The sequence below is a fragment of the Styela clava genome, chromosome 11 (genome assembly GCF_964204865.1).
Source record: "Styela clava chromosome 11, kaStyClav1.hap1.2, whole genome shotgun sequence".
In the NCBI taxonomy this organism is placed as follows: domain Eukaryota; kingdom Metazoa; phylum Chordata; class Ascidiacea; order Stolidobranchia; family Styelidae; genus Styela; species Styela clava.
In genome coordinates, this window is record NC_135260.1 from 19,627,836 (window position 1) to 19,644,831 (window position 16,996).

The 16,996-nt window shown below is 35.8% G+C and overlaps 2 protein-coding genes and 1 long non-coding RNA gene across 3 annotated transcripts; 1 reads left to right on the plus strand and 2 right to left on the minus strand.

Moving 5' to 3' along the window:
- Positions 1-1,023: 1,023 nt before the first annotated feature.
- LOC144429772 (uncharacterized) lies at positions 1,024-2,092 on the minus strand. The gene is made up of 2 exons (XR_013479072.1): positions 1,737-2,092; positions 1,024-1,452 (listed from the first exon to the last, which is right to left on the minus strand). It is a non-coding gene; the product is annotated as an uncharacterized LOC144429772 (long non-coding RNA).
- A 7,623-nt stretch (positions 2,093-9,715) lies between these two features.
- Positions 9,716-12,018, plus strand: LOC120335711 (uncharacterized). Its single transcript, XM_039403301.2, has 3 exons — positions 9,716-9,874; positions 11,462-11,622; positions 11,740-12,018. Exons 1-3 carry the CDS (start codon positions 9,856-9,858, stop codon positions 11,965-11,967), a joined length of 408 nt encoding a protein of 135 aa, XP_039259235.1. The 5' UTR covers positions 9,716-9,855; the 3' UTR covers positions 11,968-12,018.
- Positions 12,019-12,660: 642 nt separating this feature from the next.
- On the minus strand, positions 12,661-16,020 carry LOC120335704 (putative ATP-dependent RNA helicase DDX56). The gene is made up of 3 exons (XM_039403287.2): positions 15,945-16,020; positions 13,299-15,018; positions 12,661-13,036 (listed from the first exon to the last, which is right to left on the minus strand). The coding sequence occupies exons 2-3, from the start codon at positions 14,947-14,949 to the stop codon at positions 12,894-12,896; spliced, it is 1,794 nt and encodes a 597-aa protein (XP_039259221.2). The 5' UTR covers positions 14,950-15,018; positions 15,945-16,020; the 3' UTR covers positions 12,661-12,893.
- Positions 16,021-16,996: the final 976 nt, after the last annotated feature.

Here is a 16,996-nt window from a genome sequence, read left to right on the forward strand (position 1 = left end):
AAGCTCAGCAGTCAATATGACAAATTCGAAGACCAACTTTGAACAAAAAATTTCCATGTGTTTGTATATTAATATAATTATACAAGGACTTAGTTACTAAAAATCAATATCAATAATAATTCAAGCAATCCTATGCCACGCGATGTGGTGCAAAATGTCTTTTTGTAAAAATCTGTCATTTGTTTTTTTACTTTATATGAAATGATAAAAGTAACTTTTTTGCATTACTGGAATTAATTAAATATTCGCAAAGATCCAGATTAACCCATGATCATGTGACCTCGTTAGTTAGAGTTGGTACTATAAAATCATTTCCGTCTGGCCTGAGTATGCTGGTGACATAAAAAATTATGCCAAACGTCAGGACAAATGTAATTAAAAAACATTAAGTTTATACTGTAGTATTTTAGTTAATATTAGGTTCATATATTTAGATTAAATCATTTTTAGTGTATGTATTATTCTTTCCTTATCCAAAGCTTGTTCAAAAATGATTTTGATGGTTGTACATAGAATTTTATGATTTTTTATAATGAATACAGTAACTTGCAAATATTGCAATAATAGTGGAATGCAAATATTAATATGTAATTGCATTTGAAATTGAAGAAAATAATAAAACTTAATCCAACTGTTCAGTTGCATCACAATATATGTCACAAACTAAAACTATCTTAAAAATATCTTTCAAGTATACATTATCAAAAACTGTTTGCGGCCCTTTTTACAATTTTCAAAATGCAATGCGGCTCTCGAAAACCCGTGAGTTTGACACGACTGATCTGTTCTAAAAGATTCAAGCATTGCTTCGCGAAATATTATCACTTCAATGAAATTGAAAAAAATCTCGCTATATTAAATACAAAATTGTTGCTATCATAAAGGTAAACCAATTCAGCCACTCGAAATATATTGGGCTTCACAAAGCAATGGAGGCAAAATTGAGAGTTTATGAGCTATGAACATTTGTTCTTTTCTTTGTCTTGAACTTTTCATACTCCACAGCCCCTCTTAATTTTTCAATTCTAATTACCATGTGATGGTCATACATATCTTTAACTTGTATTTTCTGTCATGATGTATTATCTCAATGTGTCAAACTATTAATTAGTGTGCATATTTTGCTTCAAGATGACATAAATGTATTGTCTTGTTTATTACCTCTGCTTGGAGTATGGACAAGAAAAAGGTGCCAGTAAATTAGGTAAAAACAATTTTGAACTCTTTGTTATAATCAGAATTCACAATTAATAGGAATTATGGACAGCCAACAATCAATGAGAATTATATGCGAAATCCCTCAGAATAAATTTGTCTAAAATCGGAGGAAGACAAAAGATATAGGTAGTTTCCATCCACACAAGCATTTCAAGAAGACTTGCTCGAGCCAAACTAAATGAGCATCGTCAGGTGATCGGTAATGGTGCAAGTTGAATTCAGCCCTGCAACCTCCTGCATAGAAGATAATATTGATTAGTGGGCTATGAGCTAAATTCCTAAATGTAAACAAACCTATCTACGATGCATTATGTACCAGCAATGTTACCTACGATTAACTGAATATGTAATATGTCTAATAAATTCACCTACAAAAGCAAGTTCGATAGGGGCAAACTTTGTGTTATGGAATTGTATCACAGAACCGTTAAGAGAAGTAAAAACATTTTTGCTGTTTTGTATGACACCCTCTTTGAATGAAATTTCAATATTTAAGCGCAAACATAAAAATTACTAACTTTGAATTTTGTCAATATCTGCAAAATGTTCCACTCAAATCCTTCCGCTATCGCGTTTCTAATCCTCTCTGATAAAAAAATCGTCTATGATGTCCAGAATTGCTCTTTACAACTTGTCTGCCATTCCAGCTTTCCAAGTGAGCAAAACTTCTTAGATATAAAGATTATTTTCTTTCGTTACAGGCGCAAAAAGGCAGGTACTACACGGAAAAAAGACGCCGAGCAGCAAAAGCGAGCGGAAAACGGTCGCGAAAGGCGACGAGAAATATGTGCATTGGAGCGTATCATGAAATACAATCTTTCGCCTGTAGTCTTATGGAGTGACGTCAGAGTTGCCTATCATGTTGTTTAATGTCATTGGTGTCATTGGTTCTCTATATAAGATTCCATTTTTTTTTTCGATAAACCGCCGTCGATCTATCATTCTTTTCAATACCTTGCATAAAATGCTAGTTCAAAACGACGGTTGTCTTCATATTTTTTGGATTCAAGAACCGGAATTGCAATAGAGCGCTTTCATGCATCTGGAATACTTCCTTTGTTTAAAATTGATTAGTTTGAGCAATTTTGTCCAGTCCTGGAGCTTTTGGTTTAAAACTTTTAATCAATTTGAGGATAGTCTTGAAGAATGTCACGTCATGTAAGGGTTCGTATGCGATTTTTCTTTGAAGAAATGTTGGGGTGTAGTTTTTATTACTACTGGCCGCCGAAAACGAACCCCCAAGAACTTCTGTCTTAAATCGGAATCTTCTATTGCTACTATACCATTGTTTTGTTGGTTGAGTATTGTATGCCTTACTTTTAGTGAGGCGCTTAACTATTTCCATACATTGCATTTTATTTTTTGTTTGTATATAAGCTTTCAAAATTGTATTTGTTAGAAATATTTTGTGCGTATTGTTCGTTTTCCATGGTTCTTAGTTTTACATTTGCCAAATTTGCCTTCTCTTTGAGTTTTTCTTTATTTTTTCGTGTTGTCCTCTCATTTACTCTCTTCAGTGCATTCTCTCGTGATTGTTATATATTTATTTTGTTAAATAATCTGCACAGTAGCCTCAATTATGTATACTGCCGCAACTACTGGAATTCAGTAGTTGTGTCCCACCTGCATCAGCTAGGTGTCGGTGCTTGAAGACCTTCATAGGTCCCTCGCGACTCCAGTCACACAATTAACATGATCAGTATATTTCGTTTGTTGTAACAGTTTTCCATATGCTTGTTTTTTGTGTTGACAAATAAAAGATTGATTGATTGCAGAGTTTTTCATCCTTTTTCATTGAGCTACAGTAATTATGCCAGCTTTGCCTTTTTTGCTTTTAATATTATTATTCTTTATTCATATCTTCGTTTTCATTTTAAGGAGAGCCGCTTTTCTTATTCGTATAGCTTTGTCGCAATCAGCATTCCACCTTGGAATTACATTTTTGTATGGAATTTTTATCGTGTTATTGATCTATACTTGCTGCTAGAATAAATTTATATCGCATTTGACCATATTTTCATTGATGCGTGTTCTACATAATTCCTAGAATTTATCCCAGTTTGCTTCGTCTAGTCGCCATGATTTTATGTTATTACGTTTGTCACTCACTTGTGCTATATATATTGTAATAAGTTTGCCTATTACGTGGTCACTTCCCATCAATTCGTAGGTCACAATCGTATTACATGTTTGGGCAATATCAGGAGATGCTATCGTTAAATCCAATAATGACCTAGTTCCTAGTATTTATTCTGTAGGCCTAATGAAATAAATTTATTCTAGTGGGACAGAAATTCCCACGTGAACGTGTTTGTCATGGCAATTGATTAAAAAAGCGTATTGTGATATTTCAATATCAGATGGAAAGTATACGTTGACTAACTTACGGTTTCCGAAAGTGACAACCGAGCTTCTGCTCCATTTTGAGGTTGCACTGGTATTTCAACAAGAGATATATATATTATCTTTTATAATAAATAATAAAGTAGGATATGCTATAGGATTATACTTCAGTGTGAGATTGCTTTATTGAATAGCTATTACGTCAAGTTTTTGGTCTGAAGCACGAATAACATTTATTAATTCACCCAGTATCCGGTATAGACTGTGACAATATCATTGTAGGTTAGTTACCTTTATTGTTTTGGTTGAATGCTGCAGTTTTGAGATTGCCAGCGTCGATATCAAACCCATCTAATAATCTGATCCAACATCTAACAAGAGAGCTATGCTCAAATATATGGACACGTAGCGCCACCCAATGGCAATAATTTTGATGACGTCATAGCGAAAAAAAAAGTAATAGCCTTCTGGAGAAAAATTTTATCTTCAACTACCGAAAATTTCAAAGCAATTGGTCCAGTATTCGAAGAGAAAAGCGACTTTTTAAAAACGTGTCAAAGAACAACAACAACAAGGATAACAAGAACAAGAACAACAACAACATAATATTGAAACGATCGTTATGTCCACTACGTGTCCAATAATCTGGAGTGTATAAAATAATATATTATCTATTTGACTGGAGCTCTTGCTGCAGTTTTACTAGCATACTGTTTTTCAATCATTTTATTTGTCACCTCTTTTGCGTGAATATTTAACCTTATATTAAGGAAACGTTTCACAATGTCGGTTATAACATTTTGAAAGATGGGAAATTATATTTCAAGCAGTCAACTTCATCTGTCACAAAAGTAACTGGCAAACATATGTATATTATTAAAGGCATTGATATTGGCGCGATATATAGTTTATACTCCGCGCAAAAATACGATTGCTTTTTTGATGGGTGGTATAAATATTGGGTAAAACTATCAATTTTCAAATTTTTACCATGTGTGTAAGACCGAAAAACAGTGTTAAGGAATGATTGTGGTAACGATTGATTAAATATAGATAATAATTCCTGAAAAACAAGGACCTTGATATATACATTTGGTATCTGATTATGGGACGTAACTAAATGGCCAAATCAAAAAAATTGAACCCCGCGTCTTTATAGGGTTCCGCCGCAAACATCAGGGCTAATTTTTCATTGTTTGATATCATTACAATTACAATCAAGTTTTATCAATGAGAACGTGGAAGACGTGATGGCGTCCCTAGATCACCTAGTGAATATTTTACATTTCCCGACGCAATGCAAAGTTGATAGGTGCTGTAACACCAGACGCGGCGATTGGTCTTCAAAATTTGTACGTTATAATGTACAACTTGTACACTTCGATGAAATTCATTAGGCCGCACAATGGGCTAGCCAAGAGACCGTTTGTATTCGATAATTTTTGGAGCAACTGTTGCAACAGCTCGTTAAAACAAGAATTGTCCCGAGAAAATTCGGACATTTCATCAGCTTCTGGAAGGTTTAATGCAAAACGCAGGCTTTAAACGTTCGGCATGGTGTGAACAGGTATCACAATACCAGTTCAAGTATTACCTGCTTTTTTGTTTTGAATCAAGGGTCTCCAACTCAAAATACGTCACAGGCCACTTTATGAAACTTATCGGCGACGCGGGCCACAAACCAACAAATTTGGTACAATATTGATACAAAAAAAAATACCAAAAGGAATCTGAATATATTTGTTGAAATTATACTGGAATCTTCCACAAAACAAGACATGAAACATATTCATTTACTTGTTCTGGATATTTGGCACCGTTTTGTAGCGATGAAAGAAGACTCGATGTTGGCCTTATTTTGCTTTGGTTTGCTAGTATTAAGACAGCACGCAAACGCTCGTCTGTTTGTCGTAAGCAAAAGGCTAATTTTTTAACTTTAATTGTTGAAACAAAAATGATGCTGCTGTTACGTCACATGCCTCCAACATACATCCTTTAATAAAGCTTCATTCAACGAAAGAACGCGACTATTTTGTAATCATCTCATTTATGGCAAAGCTTGATTTCAATGAAGATTCGCAAGTTTTGTGTATGTCTGAAAAATGTGTTGGAGATCCCTGCTTTAGGTTAATGACGTTTCACACTTGCGAGGGAAAGCGATATGTGTTTTTCTTAAAAAACGCAGAGTTGCTACCTTGCAACGTAATTGCGAAACGGTGCTGCGTAACGAAGTAATTAGGGAACGTCGTTGTTTAATACAAGTTCGCGCAGCGGACACGTGAAGAATTGGAGAACATTGAATAAAATAGCTTACAAAATTTTACTGATACAGGATAAATTCAATCTAATGATACCATTCGAAACAAGGTCCAAGTTAAAACAAGGACGAATCGAAGTTTTTGTTATTTAATTCAAAGACTTTTCAAAAAAATTTCACGCTTTTCAATTTTGCCGATTTCTGTACGTTAATCGCGACATTTTATCTCCATCTCATAATTATAATAAGTCTCCTAGATTGTCTTAATATAATATAAGGTTCGAGAAATATGAGGATTTTAAAGTTGCATAACTCACACGGGAAAATAAGATAGATAACTATCGCAACTTTCACGAAACCGCATGATACCAGTATTGTTCCACTAGGCAAATAACAAAAGAAAAATGCTAATGTTACCTGGATAAAATATAAAACAGCAACAAGCTACAAATAAATTGACGAACGAAATCTGACTAGCAGACTGACGAAGCTAGAACATACAGAGGTTGCCGCGTTTCCGCAATTTGTCGGACCCAAAATGGCGTCCGATATGCATCATTGAATTAGGTGACTCCACTCTTACTCTGCATGATACCAGTATTGTTCCACTAGGCAAATAGCAAAAGAAAAATGCTAATGTTACCTGGATAAAATATAAAACAGTAACAAGCTCCAAACAAATTGACGAACAAAACCTGATTAGCAGACTGACGAAGCTAAAACAAACAGAGGTGTCGCGTTTCGGGATTTGTCGGACCCAAAATGGCGTCCGATATTCATCATTGAATTAGGTGACTCCACTCTTATTATAGTCACTTTGCTTTGGTGGTTTACGCATACCTCGCGACCCCCTAAAAGTATAAAAGTGATAAAAAATTTATTGCACAGTTTTGCATAAGTTGTCTATGATATCTCTATCTCTGTAAAAACGATAGACGATAGCTTTTACCCGCATTCCAATGCAGTTTGAATAATTGGCTACTAACGTTTTTGAGGCGACATAGCATCTTTCGGATTTCGAGAGTTTTTGGCCATTTTACCCACTCAACATTAAAAAGCATCCACTTCCGCCAACACCAGTGTGACAAAACAATAAGTATTTCAGCTATTTCATCGAAAGACTGCACGCCGTTTAGTATTTGAGCATATAATCAGGTCGCTAGATTTTACAAAATTTATTTTCCTTCAAATTTGAGTCGCTTAAAAAAGGTTGAACTAATGTTTTAAATTACACCACAGTGATCCTTTTCGTAACCTTGAGCACAGTTGGCTTCCCCTCATATCGTTCTAACTACGCTTTAGTTTTAGCCGTTCAATACGATGGTGTTCGACGGGGGTTTGTGGAATAGCGCAGGGGTGCGACAGGCTCGCAAAGGTTAAGAAACACTGTGTTAGGCCAAAATTTCAAATACAAATACTACGGGAGTCACTTGGCTAGTCACCGAACTCGTAATAGAACTAAAATTAGAATAAAATTATGTCCTAAACCTAACCTGGTACACATACTACGTTCCGGTGTACGCCATTTTGATTCACATACTACATGTATGTGTATAATTTCTCTTTGTTTTTTACACAAATTACTGCTCTGTCATCAATGTGATAATTATTATTGTTCGACTTTAAAAGCCATTGTTAATGATATTTCTATATTTTAATTATTGCCGAATCTGTGATAATCTGATTGCCTCATTGTTACTTTTGGAGCTCCAGAAGTATTTGAGTCCGAAACATGTCCAGTGAATATTTAATTACAGAAACTATAATAAATAAAACTAATCTTGATATTTGTTCTGATTCTATGGATTTGTCCACACTCAAAAACTTCATGTGACCTATCAACACCACGACTAGCATTATTAACTTTAGAATATTAAATTTCCGACTCTCACATATAGGGATGGGCAATGTAGAATAATTTACTATTCTAGAATATTCTAGAATAGTTGAATCGAATCCAGAATACCGAATCCTATTCTATTTTCATACTTATTCAAATAGTGGGAATTTCTACATTGCTGGATTTAGATGGTAAAAACTATAAATGTATTATCTATTTGGAAATGTCCTGAACATTGGATTTCATTTGATACTAAACAGGCAGTTCCCAGGACAATAAAATTTAGGAATATTACAATATTTTTTGCCTTCAATTGTTCCAAAGGTATGTAATCCCTAAATACTAATAAATACTGATATGCTAAATTAAGACACGCTTTACACACTTTAATAGTAAGCGGTTAAATACAAAATAGACGTGAAACGGCGTTAAATCATTATTAATGTAAGTCTGCCGAGTATACTAAAACAAACCCGCTGAGAACCAGCGTGTGGCCACTGCAACCTATGCGCCGTTGTAAAATATTAAATTTAACCACTATCAATTAAAATCAACCTTTTATTCTGTGAGAGCAACGCGTAAAACCAAGTTCCCGTAAACGCGATTTCGTACTTCGTTATTAGGTAATAACATCTGAAGACGAACTCATTTTTCTATGGTTATCGTTACATATCATTATTTATCCAAACTTGGCCTTACTCAAATTCAATTCGTCACTATCTTCGCCAAATGCGGCAACTTTTTTCAAAATTCATTGGCGACTAAAATACTACAGACTTCCAATCAAACGTGCATCTATCTTGAACGATAGAAATGTTATCATTAATCATTATCTACCCAGACTTAGCCCTACTCAAATTCAATACGTCACTATCTCAGCCAGATGCGGCAACTTTTTTCAAAATTTATCGGCGACTAAAATACAACAGACACTCAATCGAACGTGCGTCTATCTTGAACGATAGAAATGTTATCATTAATCATTATCTACCCAGACTTAGCCCTACTCAAATTCAATACTTCACTATCTTCGCCAGATGCGGCAACTTTTTTCAAAATTTATCGGCGACTAAAATACTACAGACACTCGATTAAACGTGCGTCTATCTTGAACGATAGAAACGGACCGAAAAATATGTAATCTTTTGAGAGTGAAATTTAAATGTGAGAGTTGTTCGCGTTTTGCGATATAACTTTGTATTTCGGAAAATGGTATAATAAAATTATTCGTAAATAATATTTGATCTAAATTAATGGCGAGTAATGTTATAACATTTAACGCCTGGCTTTTGGTTTACGTGCATCATTTTTTTGGGAAAACTCGTAGGTCGCGAAAAATCATTTAATTTAAAATGAGGCAAGGCACGTCGGTAAACAATTAAATATTGTTGCATTCAGATTATCGGAATATCACCAATAAGTCGGCACAAATAACGCTAGCTGGATAGCAAAGAAGGAAAACGCAAAAATGGTGCAATAACGAGTCCTCGCCGTGAGGTTATATTACCGACTTCTTGTCCTGAATATGCCGATTGAAATTACAGTGTTTGATGTTTACCGATTTACGGGTTCTTTGCGAGCAGACGCAAGTTTAATTAAACGAGAGAGATTTCCACGCGAGAAAAACGCTCGTCTATAATTGATAAATTAGAAACCCAAAATACAAAAATTGACGCTTGGCGCCAGAGAGGCGGAAACCGAATCCTGTTATCGGATCCCGTTGGATTCGAATACTTTGGGATTCGAATCCTCCGGATTCGGTATTCTATATTGCCCATCCCTACTCACATATACATTGTATCTCTAATTTTATCCATATTTCATCGCCAATGCTTTATCTGACTGATTTCTTATATACAGCAAAGGTCAGGAGCCTCGTTGGTCTAACCGGTCTTGTATACTGGCCATCACAAATAATGTTGACCAATTAATATTTTTTGTGTCTGTTGCTTCAAATGTTTCAAAGTGCTGAAATTATTTGTGAGATAAATCTCCCTCTCTCTCTCTCTCTTGTCCCAACCAGATGTAAAATCAAAATACGATGCTTGGCGGGTTTAATTTCCGAAAAATGGGTGGCTTCGTGCTGAAACTGTTTATTAAATTTACCTGGCTTAAAAGGTCATCGTGAAGGCTCTAGTTTAGGCAATCATTACCTTCCTGGCATACCACGACGTGAGCTTGGAGTAAGAACGCCAGGATGGGAATCTTACGTAAAGGTATTATATTGTAGTACCTAAATACATAAATAGGATGAAAATTGATTTAAAAATAATACATGTCGAGTTTAGTAGGTACCGGAACCGGTTTCCTCGGTGAGTGGGACTGAAGGATGTTAGATGAATTACGGTCATGAAAATCTAGTGCACAAAATAATTTGGAGGACATGCCCGTATTACATGGAGAAAAAATTAGGACGTTGCCAATTAGAATGATTGAATTGAATCTAGTCGTGGACTTCGTTTTAAGTCTCAGCTAGAGGCATGGAAGGGTAAACAGGTGAAATACTAGAATTGAAAACTAAACAAAAAGTAATAGCGCCGAAGATAACAACTTGGTTAGTGGAAACAAATGGAATACAAAAATTAGAAACAATCAACATTCTAAATGATGGATAACGAAATAATAGACTACTTTGGCATTGCTGTACGGGCTACCCAAGATTCCAATTTTACATATTTGCTTCGCAAAGAACTAAGGAAAAAGAGATGGACAGGCATTTTCTATGAAACATTGCACCTAGCACACTACAGCACATCACAACGTCGGATTTTATTTACAAAGAGGAAATCAACCAAAAGACATTTCGATTTATTTATTACTCATTCTGACACTGCTTTTATCTAACTCACTAGTTCGCACTTGTTTACGCCAATTTAATAAACACAGCCCGAATCATGTCCGTTTCGACGTAAACAGTTTTAAATTAAAACCTACGCACCCGCATTTTGTTTGTAACACAAGTTAGACGCCCGAACGTTGGAACGATAACACGTTCGTGTTTTTATCTTTTTTTTTGTAATATGTTTGTGAGTGTAATATCATGGGTGAACAGGCACATGTATTTATACGTGTTTTAAACCCTACTCGAGGTTTTGCCTGTTTTCCCGATTTCCCATTATTCTGTGTGTTTGTTTTATGTGTTCATTATTTGTTATGTGTGTTTTTTTGGGGAAATCAAAATAAAGATTATTATTATTAAATGCAATATAACTAGTGTTCAATGGATCAATCTAACACAGACTCACCAGTCACCACCTACCGGTACAGAGCTAAGTTACCGGTACCTTTTCATGAAATCCATGAAAGTTTACAATATGTAATAAAAAATTTTAAAGGGTTCATATTGCAATTTTTGCCAAGAAGTTGTCAAAAAATAATGAAATAGAAGCGGTACCGGTAATGGAGAGAAACTGCACACAGATCTGCAGTTGGAGTAAAACATCTTCAGAAAAGATTGTGTCATGGGATTTGATTTTTATCATCGGTTGGATCGTTTGTTTGGTCACTATGATATTGATATATATAAAAAACATAATTTGAAATCGAATTATAATAGATACATCTTCGACAATATTTCCTCAAAATGTGCCAAATTCTTCCAACCATGTAGATCATTGTAGCTTCCAAATGCTGCAATTCTGTTATTCCTGTTTCAATGTACATACGTGTATTATCAAACCTTGGATGAAGTATATTTCTGTAAAGTTATGGGGAAAATTTCAGACTGTCTGTGAAATTTGCAGGAAAATTAATGGGGCGATAAACTTCATGTTCACACATCAGTTTTTTTGACATTTTTCCAGGCATCTTGCAGCTGCAGCAAATTTTTCATGCAAACAGACGTGGTATTAGTGAATACGCGAAGAAGTATGGACAACGCATTGGAGACCAGGAATTAAAACCCAGATTGCACCCGGTTTCTCTCACAGTTCAATTTGGTATTGGCGCTCTACTGCTAAAGCATGTAAGTTTTGTCTTGGGTTTCGATTTGCCAAAAAAAATATTGAGGGCTGGTATTCAAAAAGTGAGATAAGATTTTACTTTATCAAGTGCATAAAGTAAAAAATGACTCGTTTTTCAGGTTGTTGATGATCGAAAAGAGCATTACAAAGTGTTCACAGAAAATTATGAAGAGGGCAGGGAGTATTTGAAAAATACAGATTCTCTTAACAGATTCCTATATAAGCGCTACCCAGAAGTTGACAAATTTCTTGAAAACAAAGTGGGAAATATTGATTTCTATGAACCAACCAACAAAGAGATTTTCATCAGAAAAGACGTCAAAATTACAAACGTTAAAGATCCATGATAGACCCTATGTTTAGTTTTATAGTTCAGAATAAATCTTTGCTCCATGTAACATTTTCTTTGCTCGGCTAGGTAATATCAGCAACTGCTTCATAATGCACCCCATATTGGTTAACCTCACAACTTCCTCTCTCAATTCTAAGTGAAATGAGAGCTGTGTGAACTCAAGTGTCGATTGCTGTAATGAGCCGGAAAGAATTTCTAATTTTGTCAGTAGTTCGTCACATCGAAAGAAAGACCGCAAGTCGGATAGGAACTGGGTAGGCTTGAATAAAAATGAGCAGAAAAAAAAGCTAAACCTAGAGAATACGAAAGAGTTTGGGTGTACTGGAAACACGGTGCTCCAAAGTATGCATGTGTACCAACATCGAGATAACTAATTTTGTTCGCCTATTTTACATCAAGTTGTGTAAATGGAGTGAAACCAATGAGCAGGGGTATATTCACTTGGCTAACACGAACAGTCCCAAACTCGTAATAGATACATAGTACGGGAAACACTGTCCAAACCCAAAAGAGTTGATTATTCTCTCTCATCAATGTAATACAGCTTTACTTATCTTACATCAACCACCAAAAATTTTGTTTGTTCTTGCTAGATTAGCCTTCAACTCTCCTCCGTACTGGCTAGTGTTTTTCTATCAAGGCAAGATGCCTTGCTTCCAGTAAACCCTTATATAAAAAAGCACCGGCACACTTTTTAAAGCTTATTTATTTGAAAGGTTAAACAGGGAATTTGGGTGCCAAGAATATAGAGAAGTTATCATGTCTGACCAATACTGCGACAAGCCCATTGATTGATATTTATTTTCACAAGCAGTATCCGAGGAACGCTCTTTCAAAACAGAACACATTGGGTAATCAGGGTAAAAACCTCTATATGTTCAACGAACTAGTATAAATAATTTAATGGCAGTTTTATTTACATTAATCGCCTTTAGATTTAACAAATTTGAAACTTTTTAGTGGGTCTTCCTGCCTCTTCTTGTATTTAGGATTTAGTCTGCTTTTGCCCTTGAATGTCCGCTTTCTTGATTTATTTGTTGCAATTCCTTTTAGGGTTTCTGGAACTAAATAAGAACAGAATTATTAATTAGGTATTCCACATCTCATCCATTGTGAGTTTACGATTGGTACAGACAGGAGATATACAAAATCTAAACAGTACAGTATTTGTGCCAATTTTTGTGAAAATTTGACTGAATTTGCCGAATTTGACATGTTCAATTCATATATAATAATTTTTTTCAAATTGTATGTTAAATTTTCAAGAACATCACACACCGAGAGTGCTGAGAACCTGAAGAATATAAAAAATATTAATAAACATACTCAAGTACTCTGGAACATGCTTCATGTGAGGCTTTACTTTGGATGGCCTCAAAGCTGTATTGTGTCGCAAAATTTGAAGATCTCGTGGGTTTTCTTCAAAATAAGCCTGCAATTTTTCAGAGTTCAACAACTCTGTTCTTAGTTCACGTAATCTCGCATCTTTTATGGCCTGCTTTGTAACAATTCTCATGGCATCACGACAACGATATCTGAACCCTTCAATTTCTTTCATCGCAAATTGATATGGACGCATACAACCTTCCCCAACTTCATTTTGTGCATTTTTAAGTAAATCTATTTCATCTCCGGTCACAAAGGATAATGCTGTTCCTGTAGAAAACCCTCTTGCAGTTCTGCCAACTCTATGAATATACGCTTGTACACTTTCCGGGAAATCAAAATTCAGTACATTAGCAACCCTCTGAAAGTCTACACCTCTGGAAACACTAAACTCATTAGACTTCTTTTGTCGTTTCTTTTTTCCAGTCGGGACGTGACTTTCATCGCTAGGCATTAAGTGGTTTTCATCTGCGGCTATGATGTAGTCATAAAGATCTTTATTGAATTGATCAACAGTATGACATCTTGATTTGACAGGGAGTTCAGAATTTAGGATGCAACAGAATATCGAAAACTGTTCAAGAAACAGCTTAAGTCTGTAACATCTTGATACAGAGTTCACAAATATGATGGTCTTTCCTCTCATCAGTCTTAACTTCAATAAAGCATACAAAAGGAGATACTTGTCATCCTCCGACTCGCAAATAACGTGATATTGAGTGAGGCGATCACTTTGTGGAAGAGATGATTCATGCAATTGCAAAGTTACTGGGTTTTTAAGCACTAAATTTTTCAAAGAGCTGAGATCATCAGAAAAGGTAGCAGAGGTTACGAAAGTCTGATATGAATTTGGCAAAAATTTAACAAGCTTATGAATATCATCCTCATATCCAAATGATAATACCAAATCGGCCTCGTCAATCACCAGCCATGAGATGGTAGAAATATTTAATTTCCCTGCTGCAACTTGAGCAAGAATACGACCCGGAGTGCCAATGAGAACATCTGCATTTATATTCAAAACCGAACTTGAGCCATTCACATCCTTTTCTGACAAATTTAAGCAGGTAATGGAATCCATGCAACAGCATATAAGCTCGTTGAACATTTCAGCGACTTGTTCTGATAGTTCTTTTGAGGGAATCAAAACCAAAGCTTTTGTACTGGCCGGCATGTCTGCGTCACTTTCACCTAATATCGATTGAATTATAGGAATTGCATAAGCTGCTGTCTTTCCAGAACCAGTACGAGCCTTCGTCAGTATATCCTTACCATTTAATGCAAGAGGGATTGCTTTTTCCTGTACTAAAGTAGGATGTGGCCATTTGAGACTAGCAATGGCTTTGAGAAGTCTATTGTCTAATCCCATTTCATGAAATTGAAACTGTTTTTCTGGTTCTGTTTCAGTGGGTGTATTTGTTTCCTCAATTATATTCTTAGGTGTGTTGCTAAGATTTGGACATTCCTGTATTTCCTTGCTTTCAGTGTTTTCATCCATGTCTTTATCTACCGATATGTCATTCCTATCTGATTTAGTCTCCATTTCTTGTTTGTGCTTTCTCTTGCTTTTTTGTTTGCCTTCTTTTGGCATGTGGTGTGTATTTGGCCTGCTTCCAGCTACACGGTTGATAGTCCTGATAGTAAAGAGCTTGAAAAGGACCTGTAAAAATTGATTATTAATGCATGTTTAGGGTTGATCGACAGGTTAAAATATATGTCTCGATGTAGAGTATAGCGAGATAAACATTGTAACAAAAAAATAATGTGAGAGCACTGAATGCAGGAATGGAACAAAAATGTATATAGGCCTATATATCCTTTAATGAAAAGAAAAACCCCAAGATACATGACAAAATAAAAGAGTTCTCATTAGATCCCAACGGCTTGAAAAAACCTAAATTTGCTACTATGTGAAGGGCCCGGCCCATAGTGCCATACAAGGAAATATATTGCAACTTTCACAATACTGACAAAATATGAATCTAAGAACTGCATGAAGTTAAGTTAGTTACAACTTACGCATACACATATTAATTTAAGTTGAGTAACAGCGGGTGGTTCACTAAACTCTCAATGCATTTGCTCAATTGTGTTTTAAAAGTATAACAGCCCAAAAGTTTAATACAATCAATCAAGTATTTTTATTGGTTGATTTCTGGCTAAAGACTTGTTCTTCTGTTTTTTTGTGTGTGCATGCTGGTGAGTGGGCACATGCAGACATGATATTTTTCAAGTTTCAACCTTTTAGAGGTTTTGCTCGCTCTCCAGAATTCTTCATTTTTAATTTGTGTGTATTGGTGTATTGTGGAGTTTCCAAAATAAACCTATTCATTTTAAATCTATCTATCATTTAGGCTTTTTTTAATTAAAAATAGTTCACTCATTCTGCACTCCTCTTTCTAATAAGTTAAGCGGTTTTTAAAAAACAGTAAATTGGAATTGCACCGGTATACCGTCTATTTATCTTTCAATCTTTTTTTACGTTTTGGAAATAGAACCCATTCTAAATTTGCCGAAAATAGCCTGGAAAATAGACTCAATAATCATATCAGCCATATCAGAAAACAATAAGCTGGAATTGTATACCGGTACTAGTAGATCTACTACGGCAAAGATTTCCGTGTTCCAAGTCCCAACCCAACACAGACTCGTGGTGACCGAAGTATTGCGCACCTGAATACTGGAAAAAGCATCAGGAACATGTGTGCGTGAGTGTGATAGGAGTCGTTTGTATCACGGATGCTTTCAGCTCATTGGCGCTTCGCTATGATCGAGTGCGACTTCACATATTTTTCTTGGGGAAGAGAAAAGCCGATTGTACGGCTTAATCATATTGCGTACCGCGTCAATATTATAAAAGTTCACTATGTATCCGTTAATAAAAAATTCAAGTCTAAATTAGTCATCGGCACACAATTTTAGTGAATTGTGTCGTTGGTAGGGTTGGGATTTCAGGACCAGTTTTTGAAATCCCGGTAGAGATATCCCGGGATTGAGCCGTATGATCCCGGGATTTTTCGGAATTAAGTAAAAGATTGAAACAACTTACATGACAATAAAATAACGTATTTCATGTAATATCGGCGCAGAAATATTGAAGCATCTATCAGTAATCAGTAGTTAATTTTTCCCCATACTGAAAATAGGCACAAACATACAAATTGCAATAGGATGGGATTTACATATTTATCCCGGGGGAGGGGAAAGCCGATAAGACGGCTTATCAATATGGCGAACCACGGCCTCTCGTCCGGTTACCATTCCAAGTCGGCTATGGGATTAGTTATATTGTTTGTTTTCGGAAGCATGAACTTGGTGGTGGAGGAGGCCGTAACCGACCAGCGGTTACGTGAACCACCCAACGACGGCGAGGAGTCCAGCTATCCTCTCGCACATACCCATCCCTGCATGGGATTCGAACCTGCGGACCCATGCAGAGTAATTAGAGGTGCGGTGGCGAGCGTATTCCTAACGCTTAGCCCGTTGAGCCACACCGCCGCGCCATAAATTATAAATAAGCCATATTTCGGGGTGAAGGAGACGCGGGAAACTAGTACTGGTTATCGAGCACCGGCATCCATAAAATAAGTCTACTACTATATTATGAAGAAGAAAAAGTCGAGCTAAGTGGCCTATAT

What these genes read in the sequence shown, in the direction of transcription:
- LOC120335711 (XM_039403301.2), top strand. An exon ending in GCGCTCTACTGCTAAAGCAT is followed by an intron (nt 11,623 to 11,739) that starts GTAAGTTTTGTC and finishes CTCGTTTTTCAG; the next exon opens with GTTGTTGATGATCGAAAAGA.
- LOC120335704 (XM_039403287.2), bottom strand. Translation starts at nt 14,949, where the DNA reads ATGCCAAAAGAAGGCAAACAAAAAAGCAAGAGAAAGCACAAACAAGAA. An exon ending in GCATGTTCCAGAGTACTTGA is followed by an intron (nt 13,037 to 13,298) that starts GTATGTTTATTA and finishes GTTCTTATTTAG; the next exon opens with TTCCAGAAACCCTAAAAGGA.